Source organism: Periplaneta americana, chromosome 7 (genome assembly GCF_040183065.1).
Source record: "Periplaneta americana isolate PAMFEO1 chromosome 7, P.americana_PAMFEO1_priV1, whole genome shotgun sequence".
NCBI lineage: Eukaryota > Metazoa > Arthropoda > Insecta > Blattodea > Blattidae > Periplaneta > Periplaneta americana.
In genome coordinates, this window is record NC_091123.1 from 7,344,009 (window position 1) to 7,367,204 (window position 23,196).

General features: G+C 36.0%; 1 protein-coding gene across 1 annotated transcript; it reads right to left on the reverse strand.

The window, feature by feature from the left end:
- Positions 1-5,960: 5,960 nt before the first annotated feature.
- On the reverse strand, positions 5,961-20,822 carry LOC138702849 (cytochrome P450 6j1-like). The gene is made up of 6 exons (XM_069830197.1): positions 20,236-20,822; positions 17,994-18,267; positions 11,951-12,045; positions 11,515-11,736; positions 9,678-9,941; positions 5,961-9,186 (listed from the first exon to the last, which is right to left on the reverse strand). The coding sequence occupies exons 1-6, from the start codon at positions 20,756-20,758 to the stop codon at positions 9,020-9,022; spliced, it is 1,545 nt and encodes a 514-aa protein (XP_069686298.1). The 5' UTR covers positions 20,759-20,822; the 3' UTR covers positions 5,961-9,019.
- Between the last annotated feature and the right edge of the window lie 2,374 nt (positions 20,823-23,196).

Consider the following 23,196-nt stretch of genomic DNA (forward strand, 5'->3'; position numbering starts at 1 on the left):
TCTGTATGTGTGAACTGTATGAACTGTATGACAGTTATTATTCCCTGTCAAATCGAACAGCAACAAAACACGACCTTCTCGTAAAAGGTCGATTTTTTCATGAATTCCAGACATCAAATAAGGAGACACGTATTGTTTTATTTCCACAATTATTAAGTATTTGTGTGGTTATAACTATTTTAAATTACGCTAATTATGCGCGCACTGTTACATAACATCACTTGGATCTCTATGTTTATTTATATAGATCTATAGTTTAGATTTCTGGCTTGGCGCATTTTAAAGACTAAATACAATAATTTTTATTACTGTAGGCCTACCACAAATAAATTTAAAATGTAGCTTAATTTTTTATCATTTCTTTTTCAAAGCAAAATTACTACATTAAATAGCCAAGTTTGAAAAACCTTAAATAAATAAATAAGTAAATAAATAAGTAAATGGACTTGTTCCCTGATGTATTATCTGTAAACTACTGCATTTAAAAATGTGGGATCTGCATACATACATTTGCAAAAATTTATTTTCCGAAGGCATGCACGCGCTCGCGATCCTCAGCTAATGAACCATTTGCGCCCTTAGGCCTACACGATACACGTGTGCTAGAAGGCTGTGCACGGAAAGTTTTGCGAAATCCCCCGTTGCATATAATAACTGATGTGGCCACACTACACAACAAATACATGCATGCATCAAATGAGTAATACCTTAAGGAACAGTAAACATCTTATCACAACATATTTTATTATTGTCAGCAGACGTAAGAGCGAGAGCCCTCCACGATGCTGTATGTTTATACTGTAGTGTATAGTCAATTTTTTACCGATTGCAAGGCTGGGTAAGGCAATAAACTTCGTGACAGTAAAACAGATGGCCGAAGACAAAATATAGAAGAGAAAAATAATCGGTCAGGGTTTGAATTTCATGGAGTGAAGTTCTGTGTGTCGAATATTAACGCTTGTGGCGTGACTTCTACAACACGAGTGACGGTAAAGATCGTATAATACGAGGCGCATCCAGAAAGTAAGTTTCGCTATTTTTTTAAAAAAGAACACACACTTTCAGGAAAAAATTTATTGGCAACAGGTACAGCAATGTTTCAGCTATTTTTCAACATAGCCACCATCAGAATTGAGACACTTGTCGTATCGTGGGATCAACTTTTGTAATCTCTGTCGAGAACTCTGCCGCCTGTGAATGGAACCAGCGTGTGACAGACTCTTCAGCTCTTTGTCGTTGCCAAAATGCCCACCGGAGGATAGGAATTTCTTGAGGTGCAAGAAAACGTGAAAATCGCTGGGAGCAAGATCAGGACTGTAGGGTGGATGATCAAACAACTCCCAGCCAAATTCCGTCAAAACAGCTGCTGTGCGCCGAGCCGTATGTAGACGAGAATTGTCATGGAGGAGCACAACACCTGCAGTAAGCATTCCACGCCTCTTGTTTTGAATGGCACGTCGCAATTTTCGCAGTGTTTCACAGTAACGGTCAGCGTTCACTGTTTCACCTCTTGGAAGGAAGTCAATGAGCAGAATGCCCTTCCTGTCCCAGAACACCGTGCACATCACTCCGTACCGACAGCGTCTGTTTGAATTTCGTCCTGACCGGAGACCCACTATGCCGCCAATGCATTGACTGCTGCTTGGTTTCCGGGGTGAAGTGCGAAATCCAAGTCTCATCGCCCGTGACGATCCTGTAGAGGAACTCGTCGCCGTCATCGTGATACCGTTGCAGAAATGTCAGTGCTGCTCCTAAACGTTGCTTTTTGTCAGGTTTTTCGACACCCACCTGGCACACACTTTTTTGAACAGCAGGTGCTTAGTGACAATCTCATGCAACAAGGATCGCGATATCTGCGGAAAATGGCTGCTCAGCCCCGTAATCGTGAAGCGACGGTTCTCCATGATGCACTGCCGCACCAGCTCAACACGATCATCATTGATGAGGGACGGTCGCCCACTGCGCTCTTCATCATGGACACTTTGACGACCTTCGGAAAACTGCCTACACCAGCGACGCACCATCTGCTTACTCATGATGTTCGGCCCATAGACCTGACAGAGCTGCCGATGAATTTCAATTGGCGCAATGCTTTGTGCATTAAAGAACTTTATCACCGACCGAACCTCGCAGGCGGCGGGAGAAGGAATAAGAGCTTCCATTTCGGACCACTGCTGCCACGCTACTGGCACCAGGCGGGACCTGTTCGGCTGGCATATGATTGATACGTCATAGATCTGTTACGCATGCGCAATTGACACGGCTAATTACGTTTACTTTCAAGGGGAAAAAATCGGGAAACTTACTTTCTGGATGCACCTCGTATATAAGCAGTTTTTAAATCCATTTGATCTTCCTAATCACGCTTTTAAAAAGAAAAGTACACTAAGACGTGTAATTCGCGATTTATTGATACAGCTCAATTTAGTGGAGTCTTTGAATGTGCGAATATATGATTCGTGCCGTAAAAAAGTCTATCTTCCGGATAGGTAAGGTATTGTATTGTATTGTATTGTATTGTATTTATTAACATTCCATGGTATTCATACGTGCTTACAGCTAGAATATGGAACAAGTCAAAAAACTTAATACTATTATAAAATCTTAATTTATAGTCACAGTCTAGATGAAATATATACAGACGAGATTTACAATATAGTCTACTAGTACAACACATAGTTTTAGTATCAATTTCATGAAGTGTTATTGAATGTCATGAATTCACCTACAGAATAGAAGGCGTGAGAAATTAGGTACTTCTTTAATTTGGCCCTAAATAATTTTATGTTTTGAGTTTCATTTTTTATATCGATAGGGAGGCTATTAAAAATTTTTACTGCCATATAACGCACTCCTTTTTGATAGCACGATAGACTTGCAAATGGAGTATGAAAGTCATTTTTTTTACGTATATTTATGCTATGAACTGTTGAATTAGTTACAAAGTTTTCACGATTACATACGAGGAAGACTATTAATGAAAAGATATACTGACAAGCCATGGGCATTATTTGTAGTTTTTTGAAAATAGTCCTACACGATTCCCTAGATTTGGCGCCTACTATTATTCTAATTACTCTTTTTTGTAATAGAAATATATTGTTACTATCTGTGGAATTTCCCCAGAATATTATTCCAAAACTCATTACCGAGTGGAAGTATGCAAAGTATATTGTTTTTAAGGTATTGATATTTACTATCTTTTGCATAGATCTAATAGCAAAACAAGCTGAATTTAGTTTGGGGGTAATTTCTTTAATATGATTTTTCCAATTTAACACATTATCGATTTTTAAGCCAAGAAATTTGGTTGTTGTTTCTACTAGGGATCTATTGTTAATTATTGCGCTAGAAATCTGCGACGTTGAATTTGGACAGGATTTAAATTGAATCATGTTAGTTTTGTTACAATTTAATACTAATTTATTGACTGAGAACCAGTCACATATTTTGAAGAGAATTTCCTCTGTTGAAGATTGGAATGTGTTGGAGTTATTGGCTGTAATTACTATACTTGTGTCATCTGCAAATAATATGGGATGACCTACATCTTTTATAAGGGGGGCAAGATCATTTATAAAGAGTAGAAAAAGTAGGGGACCTAATATTGATCCTTGAGGAATTCCATTATTAATAGTTCCCCATGTCGATGTAGAAGTTCCCCATGTCGATGTAGACGTGTGAAATTATATGTAGTAGTTGTTGTGATATTAATACACATGAACGTAATGAAAGTAGTGCGGATAAAGAAAGTGAGCAACCCAGTTCTGGTACATTAAAATTACAATCTTTCAGTCCGTTGTCAAAAACTGAAGCTTCAGCAAAACAATTTTCTTTCGAGAAAGAAGGTAGGCGAGTGAAAATTTAAAGTACAGAGTGAATGAAAACAGACGTTTAAATTGCAAAATATACAAATATTTGAAGATATCATAAAAAGTGAATACAAGTGTAAGTTAGCAGTGTTTCCTCGGGTGATTTGATCCGTACTGTGTGTAATGTTGTAACGTTCACTGGATCATCCAGCGCTGATAAATCTCCCAGAGCGCGGTCAGCATTTCCCGTCCAGTGCTGCTGCGCCCGTCTGCTACGCATTATTTTGTAAATAATTAAATTTCCATTAAACTATTAGAGATCCCATTGTGATTTTTTCTGAAATTATTAGGAATACTTCAGTGCACGTAGTGGCCATTTTTTCATATTTTTAATACGGCTATTTCACATTGATATCTAACTTTTAAAAATTGAATTATAAAAAAATATTTATAATAATTATATTAAAATCAGTTAGTAAATATTTAACAAAAGCCAGTATTTCAAGCTTTCAAATTCAGTTTTCAAAAAAATTTTAACATACATATGCTCAGAAATATGACGCTTTAAATGTTACATGACATTAACATACAATATTTTAAAAGCATGTGGACTTAGGTGGAAATAAAAATACACTTGTTAGTTTATTAGACCCATAGAGTTGGTAAAAAAATATAAACGCAATCAGAAATATGAAGGACATAATTTTTACAATTTTGTGCTAATTTGACGTGGAATGTGTGGATGTAGGGGTACGTAATACTCGAATGATCACGTGCTCACGCGGGTTTTAGTGACCTTGTCCGGTATATGCGGTAGTAATTTTTATGTTGTCGGTGGCATTGAAGTTTAGTTATAGAATAACTCTGTTAAGAATGTGCCGAACTGAGGCGTTATTTGGGGGGGGACAATGTTGGGCAGTTAGAATATCCTTAATTTAAGATTAAAAAATTGATAATTGAGTAGTACTACCAAAAAACATGTGAGAATTGAACGTTTAATGTTAAAGTATTGGTTCCACTTCCATAAACGCTGAAGAAATAATCAACGAGGTTTATTGGGATTAATTCAGGAAATAGGAGTTCCCTTATAACACAACAGCCCAACTTTGAGAAAGCAAAAACGAACAAAATTGTATTAAACCTTGTTGTTTGAAAGATCTCAAAAAATAACCTAATGAATTTAATTACATTACTTAGGTATCACCCAGTACATATCTACCTACATATTTATATATCTACCTGTCTAATTATCAACCTACATATTGTATGTCTATCCTTCCTCCTGTCTCTTTGTCTATCTACCTGTCAGTTTATCCACTCATAAACTAACGTAATTATTTCTTTCTTTTTAATTTTTTTTCTGAATTTCTTCCTTCCTTCTACCCAGCACAGAGACGCCCTCCATGTTTTGCAGGGGTCTGGGCAAGATGAACTAATTCAACATGGTCACCATAGTTGAAACAAATGTTCTTAATATATATTTTTATAATGTACCGAAGTACATATTATATTTCCATGCATATATTCTGCGTCATCATACGATGAAAGAGTAATGGAACGGAGAAAAATTCTCTCTGGCGCCGGGATTTGAACCCGGGTTTTCAGCTCTACGTGCTGACGCTTTATCCACTAAGCCACACCGGCGCCGGTGAGAATTTTTCTCCGTTCCATTACTCTTTCATCGTATGATGACGCAGAATATCTGCATGGAAATATCATATGTACTTCGGTACATTAAAATAATATATATGATATGCGTAAATCACTTCGTGATTTAAGACGGCGCTTATTCCGTCGGATCCCGGCCAACTAGTCACTCATTACGAGTGCACCTCAGCACATGTGTGGACTTCGATCCTAGGTTCATAGATATCTATGACGTAGTGCAGAGGGCGGCCACTAGAGGGAACCCAAGAGTTGGAACTTAAAACTGAGACGATTCTTCCGACGCCGGGGTGGAATCCGGTGTGGCTTAGTGGATAAAGCGTCAGCACGTAGAGCTGAAAACCCGGGTTCAAATCCCGGCGCCGGAGAGAATTTTTCTCCGTTCCATTACTCTTTCATCGTAAAATGTACTTAAAACAAGATACGAAAGTACAGATGTAATAATAATAATAATAATAATAATAATAATAATAATAATAATAATAATAATAATAGTTTTATTTTCACTGGCAGAGTTAAGGCCATCAGACCTTCTCTTCCACTCATCCAGGATCAAATCACACACAGAAAAATTCATACCGGTTTACAAATATGGCATTTACAGCAACACTGAAATTAAAAAAAAAATCATTTGAAATTGATGGAAAGAAGTAAGTCTGACGATCTACCTTCAACTAGTAATTCAGTGCCAGTGGACGGATTTAGCAGAGATCTGTGTGAAATGATGGTGTATACCAGTGATGTCAAAGCAAGCGCATTTTTCTGACCTTGACGTCGTGCGCGGGCAGCAATCGCTAAGTATGGAAAGAGGAAGGGTTGTGTATGTGAATAAGCAACCTGTTGGATTAAGAAAACAGTGGTGCACAAACTTCAAACGGAACGTGAAATTTTATGTCTTTATTTTTATATGGCTTCTTTCTGTTTAATATTATCTATATTGTCTGTGAAACAAAAGTACTAACACTGATTTCTTAATATTGCACTTTTGTTTTAAATCTTAATAACGTAATAGAGAGTTAAGAAGGAATATTCACTTAAATTCCATAGTATATAATATTATACTGTATTAAGTGGATGAAACACATCATTCATAAAGAAAGTGATATTCTAAAGAAAGAGATAGAGTATGACATGATAAGTTGGAATTTATATTGATGGTATCTTTAACCTTACAAAAGTAATCAATAAACTAATCAAAACAATATTACAGTACACAGCAAAATTACCTAGGTACTGTATCTGTTTTAAGTGTAACTAATATTACATAACAAAACTCTTATCACATTATGCTTTTAAGGTGATTTTTGTGAGCAACTTCCTATCATCAGAATATTAAATTATTTTCTCGAAATCTGCTGAACCTATAGAGTTGACATTTTTACAAAAGATGGGCACGTATCTTTTGCTTGTGATGTAACAGTAGTTGCTTTGTTAATTCATTTCCTTACAAACAATTTCCATGCTAATATTTTCAAAATTTTCAATACACTATCTTCAGTAATACGTATATACGGTATATTAGATTTACGAAAACATTCTGTAAGGCTACTAAATAAATAGGCCTGTACCTGAAAATTTCACTTTTCTATACGAAAAGTTGAGAAAATATTTCTTTTGAATATAAAAATCAAGCTTGTGAAAAATGAACATTAAAATTAAAACTTACATTCTTATAATGCACTTATACTTCTCAGGCAAATCTAAAAATTAACATGGATACAGTTTTAATAAGTTCTCTTCCCTTTACCTATTGAATCAGTGCTGGCCATCCCTGAATATAGCTCGACCAAGCGGCATATACCACCGCTTTCATCTGTCTCTTTCCTTTCCGCTGTAAGCGCTCAGGCTCTCCTGGGCTCTAAAGCGCGCGCTTGCTCCTGTGGACATCAATTGACATGCCTGGTGTTTACCAACATTCCTTTCAACAAAATTGAGGCCAAGCACTTTAAATATTTTATTCGAAAGTACACTTGTACACAAGGACAGTACCTGTGTTATAGTAGTACCGGTATTTTAAGTTAAATTTTACATTAAATATTATTGTAATATAGGCATAAACATTTCATTCAGGGCAGTACCTGTGATACATTTGTATCGGTGTTTTAAGTTAAAGTTTTTCAACAAGGATTATCGTAATATAGACATAAATATTGATTTAAGAGCGGTACCTGTGAAATAGTAATATTTGAGGTTTTACATCAAATTTTACATAACAATTATTGTAATATAGGATTAAACATATTGTTAAAAGCAGTGCCTCTGATACAGTAACTTTTAAGTTAAATTATTACATAAAATATTGTTGTAATATAGGCTTAAAAATTCCAACTAGAGTAGTGCCTGTGAGGCGGTAACATTTTAAATTCAAAGTTTACAGAAAAAGACTCTATTTATTCTTTTGTGCGAGATCGTGCGTATTTGCTTGTTTTCCGCACAGAACTAATACGCGGTAAGTGTGAAATACCACATTCAGTATTCCCAACGTAACACACATATCAATTTCCCTCTTCTTACCGCTTAAGGGCGACATTCATTTTACTGCTTTAGGCTTTTAACATATTATTTTTAGAGACGTTTAACATAGTAATAATTATAAATTGGAAACTTACCACTGCAATTTCACCTAAATTGCAATGTTAAGTTTTTAAATATTTGCAAAAATTAAGTAAAGTCTACTACTCCACGAAACTTACTGCATTCCTGATACAAGTAACATTAAGATTCCAGATGCCGATGTTATTACTGCAATATGTTATATAAATAATATTGTTAAAATATTAAAATGAAAAATAAATCATTACATAACCTTACCGTTTGTTTTAAGTTCGAATTTATAGACTGGAGGAAAAAAAAGACAGATGTATATCACGGCCTGCTGGAGTATAGTAAACACAGAAAACATTTTATAGCAACAATGTTGAAGAAAGATATTTTGGTTTTCCGAAATTGCCGTCATTAAATAGAAACCAAGATGGGGATTTCATTTCAACTAATTAGAAATTCGTCTTTCAGGTATGTAATAAATGATCTTCGCACAAAATAATGTACGATACACGAGCGGTATGTTTGTTTTCATGTTCTCGGAAATTAAAAAAGCTAACTAAGTTTCGCTTTTTCAATCTATTCCTCCACCATGAAAACGTCAATATACCGCTCTTGTAACGTATATTACTATTGTAATACACATCTCTATTGTTGCAATCATTCTTTAATGTGTGTGTTTGTTATCCTACATGCAGGAATTGTCTATTTTCTTCGTACATCAGCACGCGCCACTGCTCGTTAAGTAATTTGACTCATTGCACGAACTCCGTACTCACTTAACTTCAAAGGATAGTGGCTAAAGTTCCCATATCTACTTATAAATAGGGTTCAGAGATACAGATTTCATTGGCTGTTTGTCGCTTCATTCCCATATATGTTACATAAGATGAAATTTTTCCGCTGCTTATGCTCTAACCAATTTGTCTTCAATTTCATGTTCTTAATCGAATGCAGGATGCGGTATGAAAATCATAATTTCAGGTCATCGTATTACGTAATCAGGTGTGTCTGATGAAAGTCATCGGAATCTTTTCTTTTGGCGACAGGCTGAAAGCCCTGCGGTCTAGACTAAGGGGGATGGGTGTATCCTTGCAGGGCGCCACCTCGTATCTGGATAAGATGTGGACCAATCCCGTCTTCACCTGCATCAAGCCAAACCGCTTTCCTGTGGAGATCATAAAAAAATTGTATTATATGTGTAGTGTAAATTGTAATATAAAACAAGGGTCTCTGTGATATGGCTCCAGAATATCGTAATATTATTTTAATTTTTTTCATGTAATCACTAAAGGTTGCCATAGACAAGAATGCCATGATACAATAAATATGGAGTAAATGCCTTGAGGCTTGTGAAACATGTAAGTTTGTGCATCATGAGTTTAGAAATATCTTTATCAGCGGTTCCCAAAACCTGAGTCACGACGCAAGTCAAATGATAATACCCTACTGTGTTAAGTGTGGAAACTTAGCTGGTTTAGAAATAATATTTATTCCGTTTGAATACTAAATGAATTAACACCTGCCGAGATATGAGTACTTGTTCCTCGACATGATAGGACATTTCCATTAAAATTACATTTAGTACATAATATATCATGTGTTAGGAAATTCTTATGTAAATTATATAAGAACTATGTGTAACATGCTTTTATTTACCTAAGCATTTTCTGGGGCCATCTCCAAATGGCATATGAAGCATATTGGATCGATTCCTTTTGTTGTCTTCTGAAAATCGTTCCGGGTCGAAATTTTCCGGATTCGGGAAGTATTTTGGATTGTTCTGAATTCCAAAGTTTGAGATGTAGACAGCTGTTCCTGCAGGAAGGATGATAGTTCCACTGCCGTGTGGGTCAGGTATCTCATAGTCTCTCTCGCACCTCCGGTCCAGGAACGGCAGTACTGGGTACTTCCTTTGAGTCTCTGTGGACAAGATGGGTCCAGACTCAGAGATAGATTCTGGCCATATTAATTAATGGGTCTTGTATATAGAAATACGAAGAATAGAAGTGAATTAGAACAGTTAAATATTTGATGAGATTATTATGACTTTTTTATATTAATTATCATTAATTTGAGTTCTTACAGAAGAAGAGATTTTCTCATGAAATTGCGACCAGTATGTAGAAAAACAAAGAGAACAAAGGGAAGAGGAGTAGAAGGAAAGGATAACAAGGAAATACAAGCTGAATTAGAGAAATACAAGAGCAAGATAATTACAAGAAGGAAAAAAGAATACATAGAAAACAGTTGGAATACAAGGAGAAGAAGGGTAATACAGCGATAACAACAGAATGCAAGGATAACAAAAGAAAATTAGAAATTTAACAAGAAAAGTAAGGGGGAACTAGAGAAAGACAATAGCAAGAGGAATACAAGGAGAATAAAGGGAGATACGCGGAAAATAAAGGTAGTGCAAAGAGACAATAGGAGTACAATGTGAACAAGAGAAAAAGGCTAACAAGGGAAATAAAAAGAAAACAAAGGGAATAAAAAGAGAACAATAGAATACATGGAGAACAAGTGAATACAGGAGCAACAAGAGGAATAGAAGGAGAACTAGAGAAATGCAAGAAGAACAAGAGGAACCTAAGGGTAACAAGGGGAATACAAGAAGAACAAAATAATACAAGAAAAAGGGGAATTCAAGAAGAACTATGGCAATAGGTGGAGAGCAAGGGACTACAAGTATAATAGGAGACCTACGAGGATAACAAGGGGAACACACGGAGAATAAGGGGAAGACCACAGGAACAAGTGAAATACTAGAAGAAAGAGAAATACAATGATAGCAAAAAATACAAGAAGAACGAAAGGAAATAGTAAGGAGAAGAAAATGAAAACAAGTAGACGAAGAATGCTAGAGAATAAGGGTTAAATAAGAAAGGAAAAGAAAGGAGATGATAATAAGAACAAGGGGAAGACAAAGAAGAAAAATGAATACATTGAGAATAAGGGAAAAGCAAGGAGGACAAGGGAAGAGAAGGGAAATATAAGGTACACAAAGAGAACAAGCGAGAATAGAGTGAGAAGTAGAGGAATACAAGCGAACACAGCGAGAACCTTTTTATGAACGTGGAACTATTGGGATTCCAAAAATCTCGGCAAAAATGTAGAACTAATTGTGCATATGGTAACTAATTCCTCCTAAACGTAGTGGTCTTGAGACATATTGGACTGATTGTTTTCACTCATCTATTTGTATTATGCAGGAAACAAAATTAAAAGAAAATAAAATCAATTTCGAGGTCATCGCCAATTTATGTTTTTGATTTGAAAGAAAAATCTATTAAATATTTACTAAAATTGTTGTGTAATCCTTGGATAAAATGACACATAAATTCTGAATAGGAACACAATTGGTCTGATAGAGTACGAAGAAATCATTATGCACAGTCGATGAGACAGGAAGGCGGCATGCCAGAAAGACACTTTCCTGGACCAGGGGTGCTGAAAACTGGTAAATCCTTGAAAATCTGCACATCATTTTTCGTACCTGCCACCACCATGTCCAGGTAATGCAGTTCCTGTAAGTTGTCATAGGTGAGTTTATTCTGGTGAGGGGCCAATACTCGGGCTATCTCCTCCCTCACTCTCCGCTGAATGTCAGGGTGCAAAGCCAGCTCGTATAGGGTGAAGCACAGAGTAGTGGAGGAAGTCTCGAACCCGGCAACCAGGAATAGGAAAACCTGTGCAACGTAGTCATCACTGTCCAGGGCTGTCGGAGAAGTCATACGGTAGAGATCATTAGCAGAATTCGAAGAAATACATGAATAAATGAGTGATGAACAAATATATTATATATATATATATATATATATATATATATATATATATATATTAGTTTTTACCTTAATGTGTATACAAAATGCTAGAGAATCTTATAGTAGAGATCTGAGGAAGAAATCGGTATGTGTAAGGAAATAACTTACTGGTTTTCGTGCCATTACTAGCGTCCATCTTTTCCTGGTTCATGAGCTCATTCAAACGATCCAAGAAGTCGTTGCGCTCTGTGCTATGTTTTTGTCTGTAATTAATAGTGATTGCACATAGTTTGTTATTATTACTAATGGCTTCGTTTGCTTCGTTAACACAATTCTAACATAGTTAAAGGCCTGTTCTTTCTATGATGATGGTGATAAAAATGATAATAATAATATTTATTATTATTATTATTATTATTATTATTATTATTATTCTTTCTTTCTTTCTTTTTCTCTTTCTCTCTCTTTCGTTCTTCTTTCTTTCTTTCTTTCTTATTAATATTAATATTCTAGCCCACAACAGTTGTAGAATAATAGGCTAGGACATAAATATAGAAATAATAAACATCAAAGTGGAAACAATAACAATTACATTACATTGAATATTGACAAAATTGCACAAATAGGCCTATACAAAAATATTTTATGGGTTAAATTGTTAATATTAAAATGTAATGTTAAAAATGGCAGAATATTAATTCATAATGTTCTATTCAAGACCACATCTTTCACTGCAAACTCAGCACTATCCAGTCTTTCCTTTTCCATCTTCTCCAAGTGTCCGTATAAGATCCGTGCCTCTTAACAAAACAATAACAATTAAAAATTAAGGATTAACTTTGATATTAGTAATAATCATTTACGAATTAAAGAATTGTCGTTACCATAAACAATCAAGTCTATACAATGAATAGATTGAATTCACAGCCATGCATGCTGGCATTGTAATGCATCTGGAGACCGGAGATTAGAAATGTTGAATTTCTGTTATAGAAAAGTTTGTAAGCTCTCACACATTTCATCGGAACACGAAAGCTAACATTGCTTATGAAAGAATCACATGTTATATCACCTTTGAGGACCTTACATAATAGACCATTGAGTTCCTGGCGTCTGGAATATAAGCTTCGACAATTGGAAGTAATCAGACTATTTCATGACTATTCCCGGAGTCAACTGGGCAGAAATCTGTGTGAAAATAACGAAGTGAATTTTCCTTTAATAGGCCTACTTTATAGTTTAACAGAGTCAGTCGTTTTAATTGAATTCCAGACTACAGGTACATACCAATCGAAGTAATGTATAGTAGAGTATTATAGTCAGTCGAGTGGAATATCGTGACGAGTACCGTTAAACGCTTTCTTAAGGAGTTCCGTACATTTTTTTTTTCATATATAAAAATATTTAGGCTGTGTCTCAAAGCTCAAGTCCATACTACACACTAGTGACTAGCAACTAGGTGACTTGTGAACTACACACTAGAGAGCTTTGAACATGTATGCTTTACAGTGACTGTAGTATGCTGGAATCATGGCCTTCTTCACAGACTATTTTTTCTAAAAAATCATGATATCACTGATGATAGCACTGAATTAAGAGGGCAGTGTCCTAATGCTGTTTCATTACGAGTTCTGTGGAAAGGATAAGGACCTAATATAGTAGTAGTAGTATTTCTACCCTATATGTAGTAGTAGTAGTATTTATTTATTTAACCTGGTAGAGATAAGGCCGTCAGGCCTTCTCTGCCCCTCTACCAGGAGATTCCAACTACAATATCAACAATAAAATTACAATTAGTATTAAATTTACAATTACAATTACAAATAATATTACAGTTAGTATTAAATTTACAATTACAATAAAATCAAAGTACGAAAAGATTACCTGAATAATTAAAGCTAGATAATTTATCATAGAGAAACAAAGAATATTTTATATTTACTGAATTACAAATTAAATCTAGATTAACAAAATTGTATAGTGATGAAATTACTGAATATTGAAATATTTTGTGATAGATTAAAGAAACTATTTACAAGTAATCAATTACTGACCAAGTGCCTAGTAAGTTTTCGTTTGAATTCAATTTTATTTCGACAGTCCCTGATGCTAGCAGGTAGCGAATTCCAGAGTCTTGGCAGGGCTATTGTGAAAGAAGATGAGTATGAGGAGGTGCGATGGGATGGTATTGTTAGTATTGTTTCATGACGAGAGCGTGTGTTCAGATTATGGTGGGAAGAAAGGTAATTGAAGCGAGACGACAGGTACGAAGGAATAGAAGAGTTCAAGATTTCGAAGAGAAAGAGAAGTGAATGTAAATTTCTTTTCTTATCTAGTTTAAGCCAACCTATTGCTTCCAGGGATGGGGTAATATGATCATATTTACGAACATTGCTTACAAAACGTACACACAAATTATGAGCACGTTGAAGTTTCATTTTGTTGTCGCTGGAGAGGTCAGTAATATTTAAAACATCGTAAAGAAAATATTGACAATTCCAATATTCAAAGTTAACGTTTTATCTACATTATATTTTTCATTATTTCACTTTCAAAGCATCTTTAGATATCATAACCCCAATTGCTGATGAGGTATCCATGTTTGTTTAGTGAACAAGTCAACAGTCAAGCAAGCATTTTCGTTTACTAGCTACTACGGACTTGATTGCTATTTACTACGTAGCTTTGGATCGTAACTTCTGATGTCACATCCGTTTATTTAGTCAACAATCTAGTTCACTTCAGCTGAAAATGCAGCTTTGAGACACGGCCTTAGTATTTGTTAATTATTGTACATTGGAGTTGCACCAAATGCATGCAGCCAATGCGCTCATTACTGGGCCCATAGTTCCGGCCATTGAACGAACTGTTGACGAACAGAAGAGATTTGCTGCGAATAGTCATGGTGGCAGGTTTAAGAAAGGGATGTCAGATTTGAAAAGTATTAAATGTAATAAATGCAATTAACAATGAAAATTATACAAGATATTTGAGAAACAGTACGACAAAGGTGAAATGAATATTTATGTGTAAATTATTTTAGTATAGTTATGAAGTTAATGCGAACTGACAAATACCGTACGTACCTTTAATTTATTGACTTCAAGTAGGTTAATTCAACCTTGTATATAGGTATAATGCACGTTACAGGGCACTACGGTATATAATGAAGATTTGCTTGATATTATGGGTAGTATGTATATGTTATAAAAATGATTTGAAGTATATGTTTTGTGTTATGTTAAGGCTCATTCACAATGAAAATTAAACATAACGTAAGCGTTAACTTAAGAATATAAACGTTACGGTAAAATCAATAAGTCATACCATCATTCACGATGGGAACATAAACATAACCGCAAATATACTTGGTAACCATGGAAACATAACAACGATCCATTTCCTCATATTCTGTCGTATACTTCAGCGCTCCACGATTGTGTTCTGTTTGCAAATCACGTAAGCATAAGCATGAAAGTTTGGAAATGCAAACTTTCATGTTAACGTCTTACGATAATGTTTATGTCAATGCTTATGTGAATCATTGTGAATGATCCCATTTGGTAGCCTGGGCGCAAACTTCTGTGTTTATGTTACGGTTATGTTTAATTTTCATTGTGCATGGGCCTTTACTTTATTATTTTTAAATATTACGTAGGCCTATATGTTGAAGTAATAGTTGTGGTTATAGGAATAACATCCAATAGATCCGCCCAAAAAAGTATGCCAAAGTTAGAATTTATTAATTATTTTGAGGAACATCGTGTGACATATAACAACACGTAAAATAAAATGTATATCATGTATACGTCATGTAAAATTAATGTAGAAACAGGAAATAATGCCACAAAACAAGGAAAAAGCTAATAATTCAGTTCATGGTGTATGCATATGTATGCATATGTTGGTAAGCCTGGAATCTGGAAAGTAACTATATCGTAAAAGAAGTAAATTTCGATGTAGTTTGAAAGAAAAATATTGTTTATTTTTCATCAATACTCTAAGATATATTACATGGTGTTCTTCTTATTTGAAAGTTGTTAGTAATAATTGAATTTTAATGAATAAAATAATAATAATAATAATAATAATAATAATAATAATAATAATAATAATAATAAATAATCTTTAAAGCGAGATAAAAGGGGTCAAGAGTGAAATGGAAAGCAACTTTCTTTCCATAGAAACCTATACAATCTCAATTAAAAAGTGTAATTCCAAAACGCGTTAAGTCCATTTTTATGAAAGGTAGTCGGTCTGCGGACTGAGTGACTTTTCAGATGACATGCAAAACAACACGAACTTTTAGTCAAGGATTGGCGTTGCTTTCGAAGACAACAATATTACAATATAATGATAGAGGTCTGAAACACAATCATATAATGTATAAATCATAAATATGGCCAAATGCACATAGCGGGTTTCAGGATCACACTGTTCAATTGACCTATTCCTTTTTTCCCCGTTTAATTTCCTTTCTGGATCTTACAAGGCTGTGCCCATAGGCAACGGATAATTTTGTGGATCACACACGAGACATTCACAATTGAGGGACCCACCTGGCGAGGAAAGTCGACGTGGGGACTTCGCTTCAAGATAATACGATCACATACTGTATATAAGCAACGGGCAGAACGTTCGGTGTAGTTGCAAAGTAGATTCCAATTTGGCATTCCCCTTTGCAAGTGGAGAGAACATCACACTCGGACTGGCCGATCTCGGGATTGGAACCCAAGCCATCCGAGTGACAGTCCGAGACGATAACGCCTCGACCAACCCTCTCGTTGTTGGACATTATTCACTTAACTTTCAAATAACTGTAACGAGTTTTTTTTTTTTTTTGCTAAGAAGGTGTCGCTGTTTATAAACAATGTAATGAAATAAAAAAACGAGGCAATTAGAAAGTTATGCAGATCTTGCATACATACAAAGTGACCTCGGTTTCCTCATAAATTATCTGTTTCATAACTGATGGTAAACTAACCGTTATAAAATAAAGTAGCTGGTGACCAACATTCGATATTCCTTAACATCAAAACAACGTAATTTCAGAGACAACAGCGCTGGACGTACTTCCGACACAGGCTGTACATCTGTTTGCATAGAGAAACGGGGATGAGTGACTGATTGAAAAGGCTGGAGAACGGATTCTTAAATTTCAATATAGTAACTTCCTGCCCTGAAGACGAGTCCAACTCAAATTCCACTCTTGGCTTTGTAGGATGAAATCTACAGTACTGCAAACTTGTCGAGGTCACACTGTGAGGTCGATATGTTAACTCGGAATTTACTTATACATGTTTCCGTGTTATAGACATGTCGTTTATACAGGGTGTTGAAGAAGCATTCAGTGTTTTGTGAGGTGTTAATAGTCATCAAAACAACAAACAATAGTTTAAGAAGTATGGGCTGAAATTAATATCTTTCGAGATATCAGTTCTTGTTCATGAACATCGTAAGAAATGCTCAATGTGATTTCTATTCTCTATAACTCATCCTTCTCCCCTATGTCTTATGGAATCACACCTTGTTACCCCTTTGTTTTCTGCATTTCTGATATGGTACCCAATTAAAAACAAGAAAAGACTTCGTATTAGAAAATGGATAGGCTATGTTATTCTTACAATATTAATTAGAAGTTGTCGTTTCATACAAAATTTAATTTTAGGACCCATGGAAATAACGACCTTCTATGATGATGATGATGATGATGATGATGATGATGATGATGGTGAAGAAGAACATGTACTCATATCTGAAAACATATTAATTTTAGGACCCAATTTTACTAGACATTTTTCTTGTTTTGATGAATATTGCCATCTCTTAGAATATTGAATCCTTTTTTTTTTAAGTGGAAAACACATTGAACATATATGATGTGTACTAATATGTATTCATATATATGAAAATATTAATTTAGGACCCATGTTTATTTGACTGTTTTTCGTTGTTTCGATGAATACTACCAGTTTTTAGTATATCGAATGCTGTTTTTAAAACGGAAATCACATTCAATATCTCTGTGATGGTGATGAACAAGCAATCACATTTCCGAAGTTATTAGTTTTAGGACTCATGTTTAGACTTTGTTTCTTTGCTGGATGAATAAATGCTACGTCTCAAATTATTCAGTGCTTTTTGACATCCTGTATTTAGTGAGACTATTCTGACTTCTCTCACGTTAACAAAGTAAACAGTGTGAGTTAACCTGTACTCCACGGTGGTCCACACCAGCCTCCTGAGAAACTCGGAGGTGTCCTCGTCCACGAACCGCAGCTTGAAGAAGCTCTGCAAGGCGGGACACACGAACATGGTGAGACTGGCCAGCCCCTTCCTGATGGAGAAGTCCATGACGCCCGCTATGTACTTCTTGTATTCGGAGTCCGGGTTCTCCAGAGAGTTGCCGTCGATGCCCAGGACGCAAGAGGAGATCACGTCCATGGTGTACCGCATGGTGGCGTCCCTCACAAGCACGGAGGAACCTGGGGACCGCGTGTTGAGTAAATTAGTTCATCCTGCCCAGCCTTCTGGAAAACATATGGCGCTTGTCTCTACTGGGCAAAAGGAAAGAAGGAAAGAAAGAGAAAGCGAGAAAGAAAAAAATTACATTAGTTTATGAATGGATAGTTGGGTAGGTAGAAAGAGAGACAAAGAGGCATGCGTACGGACGGACGGAGATAGTTATGTAGGTTGATAAGTAGACAGGTAGATAGCTAAGTAAATATATAGATAAGTAGCTAGATACATACCGTGTGAACCATAAGTAATGGCATTAGTTTCAGGAGGTTATTTTTTTAGATGTTTCATACAAAGCTTAATACAATTTTGCTCGTTTATACTTCCTTTTCGAGATGGAAATAGTTTTATATGAGAGATTTCATAGCGTATTTTAGGAAAGGAATTAATTTACTTCTCAATAAGCTCAGTGAGTTTAAGAGAGAAGTTTATTATGATTATGCATTATTCAACGAATTTTAATTTTGTCCTTTAAATATGCAGAAGTGCTGTACTATGCTGAAGTTTTCCGTGCAATCACGGATGATAGGAGGAGATCAGAACATTGTTTAGCACAGGGTGTCGGACATTTTGAACAATTACTATGGAGAGTGTACGTACATAAACAACACACATTTCTCAGAAAGTACCATTTTTGTTGCTTTGTGAGTAAATAATAAAAGTTAGAAAAAAAGTTTCAGTAAAAGTTGTTTCTTTCAATGACCCATGTTCTCATTTGAAATTTCGAAGCTGACCAAAGGTACCCCTACTTCCGGTTTGTTACGCGAAATGGTACTACCAGTAATCGATTCTTTACATAGGTTTTAGTTATCAAAATTTTTTACGAACAACCAGTATCATATAGTTTTCGAGAAAAAGGCTGATACGGGTGGTCTGAAACACCCAGTATACAGTATATAAGTAGATGGTCAAGTACGTAAATAAGTAAGGAAGAAAACACATAAATATTGTGACAGCTGCAACGGGGTTCGAACACGCGTCCGACGAAACGATGGTACGGGGAGCATCTGCATGCTGAAGGGCAGAGGGGGTGTATTACGTCAACGCGGCGAGGGGAGGTTGCGCGCGCAGCTGCTACTTGCGGAGTGAAGGGGGGACGGACCCTCTCGAATCGTCCAGAGGAGTCCGTCGAAGCGGAGATATCCAGATAATTCGAGAGAGCTATCTCTGGACACCCGTAGAAATTTCTCGTAACTAAGGTTTAGCTATAAAAGAAGAAACGCGAGCGAACTTGAGCAGTTTTCAGTCATTCAGCCAGTCAGTAAGGCAGTGCAGTTAAAGTCAGTGGAGAGCAAGCAGACAGTCTTGTGTAGCAGTGAAGCCAGCTTCGAGACCAGAGCGCGACTTGAGTTGTGTCCGTAACTGTGGAGCCTGAAGCCCGGAGTTCGAGTGCAGTGGAACGCAGTTGGGGGACCTGAGTTCGAGTACAGTGGACTGTTTCTGAAGGTCTGTGGTTCGAGATACTGTGAACTTGAGTGACTGAGCTAGAAGAACTGTGAACTGAGAACTGACCGTTCTGTGTTGTAAATAGTGCTTTGTAAATATTAAGTTAAGATTAACAGTTCATTGTTGTTCGTAATAGTCCAAGTAAATTGTCATTGTCGTCTGTGGAGTGCACTAACGAATACTGTGTTACTGTGTGGAGAGCAAATCCTATTGTTGAGATAATAAAGTTACATTGTTGTCTAGTTTAAAAAGTTATAATATCAAGTAAGAAATAGAAAGCCAGTGAAGCAAGTAGATAAATGACTAGTTAACTGCTAGATATATTGGTAAGTGAACAGTTCATTGGATATTTAAGTATGTAGTTCAAGTGTTACTTAATAAAGTAGAAATTAGTTACTGTGCGTGGAACACAGACGAAGGACTGGATGCACAAACTCACAGATGCTCACACTGCAGAACTGATTACTGACCTGATCTCATGTACTCACCGTCAGCCGTTGTTTCTTCCAGCATACGAGTCAGTTGTATGGCGCAGGCTTCAACCTGTTCGAACATTTTCTTCGTCTTTCCAGCTGAGAAGGATGGCTCCAATTTCGTCCTTACGTGCCTCCATCGCTGTCCTTTCAACAGAGGAATACATTTCCCCATAAAGGGGTCGACTTTCTCATCAGCCGTCATAGCCCTGTCTATAAAATTGTGCGAATCCTTAATAAGAATATTCTTGACTAACTCCAAGTCCACCACCACCAAACACGGCTGGTCGAAACAAAAGATCCCCACGTACGGTTTGTCCTGGTTTTCATCGTACACTTTCTTCAAGAAGAGTCCTATGTTTGTCTTCTGGAGGACTGTGTCCTTCAAGTTACCCACGAAGGGAATCGGTTTTAAGTATGGAATACCGAGTTTTTTCCAGAAATTAAAATTCCTGACCATGTAACAATATAGAGCGACGAGAATTAGAGTTAATAAGGCGATTGGATATAAAATTATCGATGCTAAGGTCACTTCCATTTTGGTATGGAAATGTTAATGTGATGTTTGTGACAGGATCAGAGTTCCCTCTTCTGTAGAATAATGAAATGTGAAAGGATTAAACGTAGAATTTCAGCTGCACTTGCATAGGAGTAATGCAGTACGTGGACTCGAGATAACCAGGGTTATCTGTATGTGTGAACTGTATGAACTGTATGACAGTTATTATTTGCCGTCAGATCGAACAGATAAAAAACACGACCTTCTCGTAGAAGGTCGATTTTTTTCATGGATTCCAGATATCAAATAAGGAGACACGTATTGTTTTATTTCCGCAATTATTAAGTATTAGTGTAGTTATAAGTATTTGAAATTACGCAAATTATGCGCGCGTTCTTACATAACATCACTTGGATCTCTGTGTTTATATAGACCTATAGTTGAGATTTCGGGCTCGGCGCATTTGAGAGACTAAATACAATACTTTTTATTACTTTAGGCCTATTACAAATAAATTTAAAATGTAGCTCAATTTTTTTATCATTTATTTTTCAAAGCAAAATTACTACATTAAATAGAGAAGTTTGAAAAACCTTAAAAATAAATAAATAAATGGACTTGTTCCCTGATTATTATCTGTAAACTACTGCATTTAAAAATGTAGGATCTGCATACATACATTTGCAACAATTTATTTTCCGAAGGCATGCACGCGCTCGCGATCTCCAGCTAATGAACCATTTGCGGCCGTAGGCCTACACGATACACGTGTGCTAGAAGGCTGTGCGCGGAAAGTTTTACGAACTCCTCCGTTGCATATTATAACTGATGTGGCCACACTACATCATTGTGCTGCTTATGATTAGGTTTTTCTCCAGGGCGGTTGTTTGTGCGCTTTCAATCGGAGACCTCCGGTTGTCTCCGATTGATGCCACGCGGGTTGCATATGTGCTGCGGCGCAGACATACATTTTCCGTTAAGCATTCGTTTAATCGGATCAGGTAGTGATTCGAGTCCGCTGACGTCCGCGTATCTTTTATATAATTTGTAATTTTTTGTTGTTTATTTTATCTTTTTTATTTACCTCTCTCTCTCTCTTTCTTCGGCTCTTCTTTTTTTCTTATTTTGCCTGAAGTTCTATGTTAGCTGACAGATTTTTTTTCTAAATAATTTCGAGGGAAAAATTGTTCCGGAGCCGGGTATCGAACCCGGGACCTTTGGTTTAACGTACCAACGCTCTACCACTGAGCTACTCGGGAACTCTAACCGACACCGATCCAATTTTTCCCTCTATATCCACAGACCTCAAAGTAGGCTGACAAACGTCAAGCAACCAACTTCGAGTGCACACTAACTCCGTGTGACTTAAATTGTGGTTTTCTGTTAACGAACAGTGACGTGTATTATGCAAATCAAGATTTTCAGGTATAACTCCCTGTAAAGTTGATTTGAATAATTTCGAGGGAAAAATTGTTCCGGAGCCGGGTATCGAATACACGTCACTGTTCGTTAACAGAAAACCACAATTTAAGTCACACGGAGTTAGTGTGCACTCGAAGTTGGTTGCTTGACGTTTGTCAGCCTACTTTGAGGTCTGTGGATATAGAGGGAAAAATTGGATCGGTGTCGGTTAGAGTTCCCGAGTAGCTCAGTGGTAGAGCGTTGGTACGTTAAACCAAAGGTCCCGGGTTCGATACCCGGCTCCGGAACAATTTTTCCCTCGAAATTATTCAAATCAACTTTACAGGGAGTTATACCTGAAAATCTTGATTTGCAGATTTTTTTATAGTTTAGAAATTCATAGTATATGTGGAAAAGCGTATTAATTTAAGTCAATGATCAAATTAATAACATTAAAATTAACTGAAAACTAACGCAGAAGTAAAGCTTTTCAGTAGGTAATGTAAACATTTATAATTTTCCTGGAAATACTTGTTTATTCACAAACAGTTTTTGTCAATTATTATTCTAATCGGTTTAGTTTAACGTAAAATATATTAAGGGAGTTTCAGAATGGAACAAAAGAAACGTGTGGCATCAATGGATTAAAGTTTACTGTCCAAAATAATTTATTCAGATTCTTCACCGGACAGGATTGTGATTATTGTGTTAAAGGGTGCCAGTATTCAAATTTTGAACTGTCTCTTCTAAAACGCGTCACTCTTCCTCTGTAATAAAACATATATAAGCTGATATCAACTTAAGGGTAATCGTAATTATATTATTACCACACGTTTATTTAGTTTGAGAATGAAACTCAATATTTTAATCTAAACATTAAAATATAATTCAAGTTGCCTTTTACATATTCCATATAAGTTATATAGGCCTATGTTTTTATTGCCTCGAAAGTTACATTTTATAGAAATTTCAAGACTTTCTTCTAGACTGTGGAACTTTGGAACAATAGCACAATATGCTGGATCAATCTTAGAGGGTCCTTTTTTTTCTGAAATTCTTCTCCTTTTTCAATTTTT